Source organism: Ovis aries, chromosome 14, assembly GCF_016772045.2.
Source record: "Ovis aries strain OAR_USU_Benz2616 breed Rambouillet chromosome 14, ARS-UI_Ramb_v3.0, whole genome shotgun sequence".
Classification (NCBI taxonomy): Eukaryota; Metazoa; Chordata; class Mammalia; order Artiodactyla; family Bovidae; genus Ovis; species Ovis aries.
In genome coordinates this window covers 44,138,154-44,149,537 of record NC_056067.1, presented here as the reverse complement: position 1 = coordinate 44,149,537, position 11,384 = coordinate 44,138,154, and the positions used below count along the sequence as shown (strand labels likewise).

Sequence of the window (11,384 nt, the reverse complement as noted above, 5' to 3'; positions counted from 1 at the left end):
CACCACACACTCATTTCCTACATGCTGGGAACTGAGCCTCAGTACTCAAAGCAGCTGAACAATGGAGGAAACAAGTCTCCATCTTTGTTTCCCCCTAGATTCTGTCCTGCAGACATGCATCCCCTCTACCACTTACTTCTTTCCCATTCTTCAGGATGGAGCCACAATTCAGATATACTGAATCTGGAACGGTAGAGAAATTAAAAAAAAAATAGTTCTATGTGGAAACCTCACCAAGGCCCCTAACATGGAGGGGGCTAGATGAGCCAGCTGTGATGTTTTAAAATTGGCTTTCTAAACCTGGCTCATCAGAAGTACCGTGGGATTTAAGGTTGCCAGTTTTCACAGCAGAACTTTACAATCAGACACACTAAGTGTGGGGCATGGGAATTTGCACTTTAAAAAGTGCTCCTCAGCTGATTCTGGTAAGCGATTTATGAACAACTGATGGAGAACAGATGAATCGGTAATTCCTATGTGATAATCAGTTTCCAACATGCCGGCAGTATTCCTGGAAGTAAGGTTCTTTTCCTTTCACATACCATATAGCTTCTTTAGTGAAGTTTTTTTTTTTTTAAAATCCTGGGGGCGGGGGGATTCCCCACTCATCGCCTTTCCATGCAGAGGGACTTTAGTATTTCTCTAAATGGAAGGGACACTGCTGCACTTTGGACTGGATAATTAAGGGGCACTGTTCAGCAGAGCACAGGACATTTACCATCCTAGCCCTTACTCTTTAATGTCAGTGGTGTCTCAAATCATTCAAATCATTGTGATAACCAGAACATCTGCTTTCACATTTCTAAATGCTCCCCAATGTCAGATCATCCCTGATTTAAGAGCCAGTGAGCTGAATGAACATTCCTGACCTCTCTTGCTAGCCCTCACACCAAGTTGTGCTTTTGGAGGGAGAAATGGTCTCTCCAAAGACAAGTTTGGAGGAATCAGCCCTCCCCTTTTCCCTCTTTTGCACCTGCCTGTCTGTAGAGCATGCATTCTAGCCTGAGGTTGCCAGTTTGGCCTGTATCTGGCTGGCTTAATCTCATGTCATGGATTGTAACTAAGAAGCTGGCTGCATGCTAGGAGCGGGGAGAAAGGGTTTCTAGCTTTACCTAAACACCTACAACAATATATAAATCCTAGGAAAAGAGAAATTAATTTTGCTAATTTTAAGGAATATAAACCCTTACGTATTAAAGAGGCCTTGTACTGTATTTCTTTCTATTGTAAGGAGAATATTAGTGTTTAAAGAGAAAGAACTTTGACGAACATTTTTTATTGAATCATTTTATTCTGTCTCAGAATAAAAATCTGCTTTAATATTGTAAGGTGCACTGGAGGTATGTCATGCTGCCAGTTATTGGGGTACCAAATGCCCTAGTCAATGACCCAGAGGGCTTGGGAAAATGCATGAATTCATACTTTCAGAGCATGTAGAATTGGTATTTACAGTTTTTCTTTTTTCTTCAAAGTAGCCCAGGATATCTCCAACAGTCTACACAGGTATTGTCATAGCACTTGATGTTCCGAATGTCTCAGAAATGTGTTCAATATCATGATTTGTGGGTCCTCCAAAAGATTTTGTCGTTAACATGCAAGCAAACAGTATTAAACAATATCATCTAAACTATGGCTGCCAAGTACTGGACCTCAATACTGAAACTGAATTACAAAACATTTTCTTGTAGAGCCATACAAAAGATATAAAATGAAAATTAAAAATATCAACCACCTTTAAATATTTCAATTCTCCTACAGTGCAGTTTTTTGTACCTTTACCACTACTGATTATTTTAAGGAGAAAGTTAACAAAAATCAAAATAGATAAAAATGTTTAAATCTTTGGATCCCTTTATTCCACGGCCTTCATAAAAACACGAAAGTGGCCAGATTTCCTCCCCCCCCACCACTACAGCTTAAAATAGCAAAAAGATTCACTAATAATTTATCATTAGCAAAGAACTCTATACTGAGTCATCTGTGGGTCACAGGCCTAAGGACCAGTGTTATGGTATTTCATAGGCTGCCAAAATAATTTCTAACACTCTGAATCCTCTTGAAATATAATGGAATGAGTCAAGGTATCACAACAAAATTCCAGGCATATCAGGAAGAACAGGTTAACTGACACCTAGTTTTATTGTCTTAAAAAAGGGGGGATACTTATTTGAAAATACAGCTAATACATTCTTATCTATGATTATTTACACTTGTATACTGAAAATATCTATTATTTGGATAAATCCTGTGATATGCCATTTGCTACAAAATAAAGTTCTTACAACAAGCATGAGTAATTTATCCTTTTTAGATAATGAATGTATCAAATCTTCATTTATGTTCCAAACATTAAAAAAAAAAAAAAGTCAAATCAACAATCTTAAGCCTGAAAAGCTACGAAAAAAAGACCCACCCACAGTTCTTCTTCTCAACACATCAACTTCTGCAAGGACACAGTATGTTTGCTGACTTTAAAATGTTTATTCTTTAAAAAATTAGTTGCTTTTTATACAGCTATACAAAGTTCTTAATGTTTCTTTGGCAATGGAATATAATGGAATTTTACAACTATATAAAAAAGTTACCTTTGCCTAAGAAACAGTATTTACTGTGTGTACATAGTTGACTGACAAAATTCTCTACCATCCAGCACCCTAATTAATTGACTAAATAAGCTATCTCAAAAAGGATATTACAGGATTTCCAAAAAAGAAAGAAAAAAAGAAAAAAGGAAAGAAAAGATATAGACAGACAGACAGACACACACACACATACACACACACACACCCTTCTGTGGCTCAAAACACAGTATCACGGCCCTATCTGCAGGTAACTTGCAGGAATTGCCAAATACAATTTAGTGATAAGAAAAATCATTTCAGTGATGAAAAAATACTTATAAGTTTCACTGGAGTACTGCTTTAGTTTAACTATACATAAGAAATTACTTAACCTTCTGCTATTCCAAATATAATTAATGCTCATTTTTTAAGATGAGCCTTCCCCCCACCCCCAAAAGTAACTGCATTGTATCTGAAATTAAGCAGAAAAACAAACAAACAAAATCCCAGTGCTGGTGACAAATATACAGCAAAGTCACGTCTTCATTCTTCCAAAGACTGAGACCAATTCTCAGGACCACGAAGAACTAGGAACCCATCTATTTCCAAAGACTTGTTTGTAGACTATGCAGCAACTTTGTTGTCTTTCTAAAAAGTAAAAAAAAAAAATTAGTTGTTTCAAACTACTGGGGTTTATTAATAAGTATTTCTAATTTGCTTAAGTATATTTTTTATTACCTTTAAATTCACCCTCCTCTTAACTTTCATATATAAATTTGTTTCACTGATTTCCAGGAAACACTTTTTATACCTTACACACTCAGCAGTAGCTCATTATTGTAACTGTATTTTCCAGTTAATAGAGGTTAAAGCAGTGGCAAGAAGGCTCCCCAGTTAAAACAGAGGTATGCCCTACCACCTTTGGTGCTGTCCTAATAATTTCAAAAAATAATTAAGCCTTGAACATAGTGATCAAACTCATCAAATACCACTGACAACATATATTGGAAGAAGATTAATAAAATCCCTAAGTCTCTGATATCTTTACTAAGCAATAAAATATCAGGTGGCAAAATAACATTTCTCTTCAAAGTTTCATGCCAGGAGAAAGCAATGATTTGAAAAATTCATTTTAAAAGGACAACTTTTATGAAAATATGAAATATTAAATATGATTAAAATAAATATTAATATGATTTAAAATATGAAATCAAGTTATGAAAACCAGAGCACTGTTTGTGAATTAAAAAAAAAAGAAAAACTAACCAGGGAGAAGAAAGCAATAAAAATCTCAAGGAGCCTCTAGTTTTCCAGTGAGATTAATTCTAAACCAAAGGCCTGTACACAGAGCCAAGTGAAGGGCTTCTCTTTTCCTCAGGAATAGCTGCTACCACGTGTCTGATTTTTACTGCCGATTCTTACCCTGACAGTTAGAAACACACACTTTGTGAAAAACTTTATCTGCATATACAAAAATCATTTGTACAATGTTATTAAGTTAGAATACAAACAGCATGGCATTAGTTGATGCAGAAAGCAAGCTGCTAAAGACGATCCTGTTGTCCCCACCAAAGCCAAATTTCACATGCCCCCCCCCCTTTTTTTTTTACCTTTCAGAAAGCTGTATGATCAATCCAGACCTTTTAGGGTTGAAATGCTGTGGTCTTCTGAAAGGTAAAAAAAAAAAAAAGAAAGAAAGAAAGAAAGAAAGAGAAGAAAAAAAAGAGGGAGGGAGGAGGCAGAAGGAGGGGGAGACAGAGAGGTAGCAGGAAGGAAAGGAGAAAATAAAAGGGGCAAGGGAGAGAGAAAGTACTATGCTGAGTCATTTCAGATACTTGTCTCTGGACCCTCTGTGAAGAACATAAGACTCAAGTGGAAGGCAACCTATCTCACCCACCATGGCAGCTCAACCTCCCTAGCAGCAGCATATAAAATAATAGTGGGCTACTCTCTCATTATGCCCAGCCTCATCTTCCATTCCCAAAAAATAAAGAAAAGAAAAAGCACTACAGGACCAAGCTCACCATAAGTTTATGTTTCTAACACTATCCTTAAGGAAAACTCAGAAGTCAAGGAGTGAATTTTGGCTTGCTTAGCTTGCATTTAGATCAAGGAAGCTAACTCCTCCGGGTTCCTGGCTTCCTAACTATCTACTGGGAGGAGGGTGGGAGAGAGGTTCTAGTTTGACTGATATTTCTGAGGAATCCTTAAAAAACAAAAAACCTACGATTCCATCTTTATCCATGTTTGCATTAAACACCCAGACCTACTTATAACGTTTATGTCAGTGAAGCATAAAGAGAAAAGCTAACCCATTACATGAAGGCTGCCGCAAATGTCACTGCACTTCATCTCTGAGAAGTACTAGACATTTCAGAACAAGTTTAATCCTTTGAAGATAAGTCTCCTTTATGTAATACTGGTCTCTCACTATTTTCACTTTTAAAGGTGCCAGATGGTATGATTTGGAATGAATACGCTGCTGAGAAGGTCTAGGATCTAGTGGTAGACAGAAGAAGGATCATTTAACTTTGGAACAATCAATCAATGGGAACCCACACTGATGGACCTTCAGCCTCACTGAAAGCTGGTGTAACTTATTCCTAATAAAGGAATCACACTAATCACGCTAAGTACTTACTTCAAGCTCACTATGGCTCCACGCTGGCATAGGTGTTCTGGTGGAAAGAAAAGTAAAATACATATTCACTAATGCCAAGAGGTCCCATCTACCTGGTGATGCAGAACAAAACAAAACACCTGAAACAGGGAATATGGGTATATATAAAATGTGTGGTGATGAAAGCAGATGCCACAGGAGGTCAGAAAAGAAAGAAATCAGAGGTGGAGGGAAGATAAATTTCTAGGGAGACAGCAAACCTTGGGCAAGCCTGAAAAGAAACCCTTGACTTTCAGCTATGTCTGTCTTTCCACTGGAATATAATATCAAGAAGGCTCCAAGTGTTTTGTTACCACCAATGTCTAGCACAGAGCTTGGCATATACTAGAAATTCAAAATATTTGGTCAATGAAAGAAGTTTAGTTGTAATCAAGCAACTGTTTAAGAGATGATCAAGGTTCAACCTATTTGAATTAGATAGTTTAAAGGGTCATAAGAAATGGGGCTGGATATATCAAGTGGGACTCTCATAGGGTAAAAAGAGAAAGCTGTGCAACGTCATGTTAGAACCTTCTAATCATCAGCCTAAGGTCCACTCAGGTTTCACTCCTTGAAACACCCAAGCAGAGGTTGAACTATCCATCAGGGATATCCTAGCATGGATAAAGACAAATGCAGGACTTCCCTGGTGGCCCAGTGGTTAAGAATATGTCTGCCAATGCAGGGGACAAGGGTCCAGTCCCTGTCTGGGAAGACCCCACATGCTGCGGGACAACTAAGTCTGTGAGCTGCAACTACTGCAGTCCGTGAGCCCTATAGTCTGGGTTCTGCAGCAGGAGAAACCACGGCGATGAGAAACCCGCACAGCACAGCACCACAACTAGTGAGCAGCCCCCTGCTTGCCCCAACTGGAGAAGGCCCACGTGCGGCAACCAAGACCCAGCAGAGCCAAAAAAAGAAGACTGATGCAGACAACCCCTATAATGCATTCTAATTCTGCAATATATATGACAGAAGTTTAACTAAAGCTCAAGAGAGCTGAACAGTGAGACTCGGCCTTAAAAAGAAGGTTGGCATCAGTAAACCATGCACACAGTTGTTACTGTTCAGATAAAGGGAAGTAATGGTCCAGTCTTAAAGATAACATGACAGCTATTTTATTTCAAATATATGAAAAATCATCATGAAGAAGAGTATATATTGTGTGTATAGAATTAAACTAATAGGTTGACGATAGAGGGAAAAAGATTTTCATTCAAATTCCATGTGTCTGTGAAATTCTAATAATTAAGAGCACCTTTGGGGTGGAATGGATGCTCTGAGAAACAGTAGTAAGTTCCCAGTCCCTACAGGGGATACCAACAGAAGAGGCGTTTGGGTTGGCCAGGAGGTCACATCTCTCAGATGTTTTCCAACTCTTGAGACTTTAATGGTCTTTAAAAAGCCTATCTAAAATAAATCTGTTCAACTCTCTACCCACAAATGTCAAAAGTGAGGGCCTGATAGGGTTAACAACTTAAATTGATGCCATACTGGCAAAGATTACAAAAATTCTCATCAGGATCACAGTATGATTTAAATGCATTTTTTTCTCAAACCATGGACTTCCCTGGTGGCTCAGACGGTAAAGCACCTTGCTTACAATGCGGGAGACCTGGGTTCGATCCCTGGGTCAGAAAGATCCTCTGGAGAAGGAAATGGCAATACACTCCAGTACTCTTGCCTGGAAAATCCCATGGACAGAGGAACATGGTGGGCTATAGTCCACTGGGTCGCAAAGAGTCGGACACGACTGAGCGACTTCACTTTCATTTTTCTCAAACCAAGCTGACTCAATGTGGTCTTCGACAAGGAGCTGCCATAGGTTCTTCAACAGGTAGCTGATATGCTTCAAGTGAGGTAAAGACAGACTGAAGGTCTGAAGAGCCATCAGTGGGTTACTATGGTAACTGGCAGAAATATCTCAAAGGAATGAATATGGTGACGTGGACAGGGACACTCCACCACCAGGGTGACCAAAAGAATACCAAACTGATATGGGAAAGTGAGAAGATGATGAGGTCATTCTGAGGAAGGTTAAGTTTAAGCTGATCACAGGACAATGCAAGTAAACACAGAAATATGTAGGCCAAGGTCCAAGTTGAAAAACTGATTAGAAGCTATGAATAGATCAGCTCAGAGAGGGGAGGGGGAAATCTCTGCAGGAGAGGAGAGAGGGACGAAGACAGACAGAGAGGGAGATCAAACCTACACAAGAGTACAAATAAGAACACAACAGAGCAAACTGAACACTGCAGGCAGAAGGAATGGGTAAAAAGGTTGTGAGGCAGGAACAAGCTTGGCGTTAAGCAAGAACAAGGTCTCTGTATCTGTAGCGGAATGGATGACAGAAATGGCTTGCAGTCCCACTAGCAATAAGATCTAGAGAAAGTACTAGACTTCTGACGTGGAGAAGCAAGCAGATCATGAAGTACCTTATAGGCTGTGGTGAGGAACATACTTAATTTGTATAATGAGAAAAATATCAAAAGTATTTACGGAAGAAAAAAAAACCCAGGAAGAAGATTCCAGGTTGGGTGAGTAGTTATTAGTGTCAAATATTGCAGAGTAATGAAGGGCAAATATTTGCAAAAAAGCTATTGAATTTGGTAAGCAAAAGGTCACTGACAACCTCAAGAGGAGGAACAGTGGCAAGTAAGAAGCATTCCATGGTTCCTAAGACAGTCTTCAAGTTGGAATGGCTATTTTGGAAGTCAAAAGTCCTGCAGATGTATCCGGCTGTGTCTACCATGGCTGGATATCTTGACCTAATGATCTGAGGCTAATTTTCAGCAGTTTTGGCTGTGATGACACAGTATCAAAGGCATTAAAAATAACAGAACAGATCCAAAGGCCACAATTAGTGATCCTTCAAGAGGGATCTCAACAATGACCAGTTTTAAATATAGAAGAGTGAAATTCCTGATAGTGGATCTTTAGGTTTCTAGCTGCTTTCTGTAATTCCTAATAGACTTCTTTATGATGGGATTTTGATCCTTTCTTTGATTATATACTTTCCTTTCCACTATCCCTAAAGTCAATAACTAGGATAGTAACATTGATTTAAAGACTCCTTTAAATACATTATACATATATTTTTTTATACAAGGTCCTACTGTATAGCACAGGAAACTATATTCAATGTTCTATAATAAACCATAATGGAAAATATGAAAAAGACTGTATATGTGTGTGTGTGTAACTGAATGACTTTGCTATACACCAGAAACTAAGATTGTAAATTGGAAATTGCAAGCAGCAGTTTCCATATGCCAATATGATATTTTTAAGACCATGGTAAAATAAAAAACCAGGGAAAATGTAGTTGAGTTTTCCACAAAACTAATTAAGATCACGGACTGAGGAACAAATGTACTAGGTTCAAGATCCAGCATCATCACTTACTAGCTAACCTTGGGCAAGTTATCTAATATTTCTTTACCCATTTCCTCACTTGTACACAAAATACTGCATCAGCTATATTAAATGCACAGGCTTGCCCTCCATTCTGGAATATGTTCTTCCTAGATTCTTCTGGCATTAAAGCACACTTTGTAACATGGAATAAAGCTGAAATAATATGGTCCTTTTTTGTATTGTGTAGTATCTTTTAGTGATTCCCTGTGCCTCCAACGACAAAACTTTTTAAGAAAAAGAAATTAAGTCCGTCTCTAATAGTTTTTTAGAAGAAATTTTACCAGTCCATGAAATCTGAAACAATGGTTCTATAACAGAAGATAGAAATATATTTCTCTCACTTCCTCCAATTGTAAAAGAAAATAGTTTAAAAAATTAGATACCTTAGCCAAGAAGTTACTGCTCCTTAAAATTATATAAATATCATAATCAAGTATGTCCTCCATTGAAAAGTCAAACGGAAGTTACACAGATGTCCTAGAAATACTCACTCCCAACAGATAAAAAATTTAAAACATTTTGAGTTTCATACAACTGCAAGCCAACCCCAAAACAAGTAATAACACTTACCCTATACTCAAAATCTGCAAACTCCCTGCCCCCACGACCTCCTCTGAATCCACCACGAAATCCTCGAGGACTGGTGAAGGCACTGCCTCGGCCACTGCCACGCCCTCGGCCACCACGGAAACCAAGACCCCCTCTGCCTCTGTACCCTCCACGGCCACGGTTTGGACGAAGCGGGATTCCAAATGTTTCTGCATTTAATCTTCTCTCTTCAGCCCAGGTTGGTCTCCGCTCTCTATTATGAGGACAAATAATCTTTAGTATATCAAGTTTTTTTTTTTTTTTTGGTAGTGTATCAACTTTTAAAGAACATTTGCCAGCAAGACTATGAGGCACTTAATTTCCAAACTGAGGCTAAATAATTCCTAAGCATCAAAAAAAATCACAAAAGACAACAAAAAAACCTACAAAAGTACCTCATCTAAGTCATCACAAGCTATCCATGGCAATATGGTCCTACTATATTCTGTTACACTTCAAGTGAAAGTCTGACTGGTACTGTTTATTGCAAATGCAGCTGATGATACAAAGAAACTGGAGAGCTTCAAAAAATGGGATTGGTAGTTGACTCTACCCTCCAATCAGCCTCAAAGGAAGAAAGGGAAAGGAAACCCTGCCTCAGGATGGGAGGGGATAAAGGGTTGATTCCCTAGATCCTACTAGGCTCCTGGTCTAACCTCTGGACCTGATGCCTAAAGCTTCTGAATCACTGCTGCTGGCCGACAGCCCAATCAGATTCAGCACCATCGCCATCCATGTTTAAACTGAAGCAGACAACCACCACTGGGTGGCACCAAAATGCAACAGAAGGCAGGCCTGAGCCAGGCAGCAGAAACCGCAACTTTGTTGTGCTGAGTCCTCTAACCAACCAGTTTTCTGGATTCATATTTACTGCAATAGAGCAGAGTTTTACTACATCAGCAAACTTCAACTGACCTACACTGTAGAGGGATAAAGTAAAAGGTATTTAGATGTTAGACGAATGCTTCTATTTTTTTAATTACTAATTTTCGAATGTGAATGCACCCCCAAACAAAAATAGATGATTATTTCTTCTTTTCCAAAAGTAGTATCATTTAAAATTTTAGTATTAGTTATCTTCTTTTATCAAAATATTAAAAAATTGTAGTTATTAGATTTTTTTGGGGGGTTGCACCACACAGCAAGTGGGATCTTATCCAGGGATCAAATCCATGCCCACTGGGAAGCATGGATCCTTAACCACTGGACCATCAGGGAAGTCCCTAGGGACTTTTAAGTATTCATTACACTTTGTGAATTTATCAGGAATCACTTCACACTTCAACCTCCTAATTGCATAACAGCAGCTTAAAAGACTGTACCTATTATCATCACAAGAAATATTATCAAAGAAGGATTTAGTTTTGTCATAATAGCAATTAGGTCCAAGTGGATCTTCTTCATCTGCATTTCCTTCACTGTTCTGGGTATCAACTCCTGAGTCTCCTTTATCTTCACCATTGACAGGCTTCTCCTGCTTCTCAAGTTTATCTTCTAATGAAAAAAAAAAAAAGGTACATACCATATAAGTCAAGATGTGGCCTAAATATCCATAATTCACATGGTCAGAAAAGAGTATTCTCTGAGGAGAAAAATAAAAACTCACCTTTCAATTTAAGTTTATTATGAAACTCTCTGTCAATTTCCTCCTTGTTAAATTGTGCATTTGCACTTTCAAAGTCAAAATCTTTCTCAAATTTCATTGGACCATCTCGTCGAATACCAAATCTTCCTCTGCCACCTCGATGACCCCCACGCCCTCTCCTTGGAGCTGAAGGAGCACCTGGAACTATATTAATAAAGAATAAGCTGGTTTAAAGCAGAAGCTATTATTATGGTCTTTATGGTCAACAACAGAAATGCTTATAAGTCTCTATATACCTGACTATATTTGTATTTAATATAAAAAAGAGATGAAGTTTCACAAATAATTAATACATAGTAGACTGAGAAGAAAGTGAAAGTCGCTCACTCGCAGCCAACACTGTAGACTATACCGTCATGGAATTCTCCAGGCCAGAATAATGGAGCGGGTAGTCGCTCCCTTCTCCAGGGGATCTTCCCAACCCAAGGATCAAACACAGGTCTCCCGCACTGCAGGCGAATTCTTTACCAGCTGAGCTACCAGGGAAGCCCAAGAATACTGGAGTGGGAAGCCT

At 38.6% G+C, this 11,384-nt stretch overlaps 1 protein-coding gene across 13 annotated transcripts in view; it reads right to left on the bottom strand.

The window, feature by feature from the left end:
• Window positions 1-2,120: 2,120 nt before the first annotated feature.
• LSM14A (LSM14A mRNA processing body assembly factor) overlaps window positions 2,121-11,384 on the bottom strand; it is a 52,232-nt gene continuing 42,968 nt past the window's right edge. For 6 of the 13 annotated variants that reach the window (XM_060398033.1, XM_060398039.1, XM_060398035.1 and 3 more), the window contains 3 exons: window positions 10,832-11,014; window positions 10,548-10,719; window positions 2,121-9,439 (listed from right to left, as the gene is read on the bottom strand). In XM_060398033.1, coding sequence (XP_060254016.1) covers window positions 9,115-9,439; window positions 10,548-10,719; window positions 10,832-11,014 — 680 coding nt within the window. In that variant the 3' untranslated portion in view covers window positions 2,121-9,114. The remainder of the gene's footprint in view (window positions 9,440-10,547; window positions 10,720-10,831; window positions 11,015-11,384) is intronic. The other 7 variants (XM_004015148.5, XM_042231955.1, XM_060398040.1 and 4 more) reach the window with 4 other exon arrangements.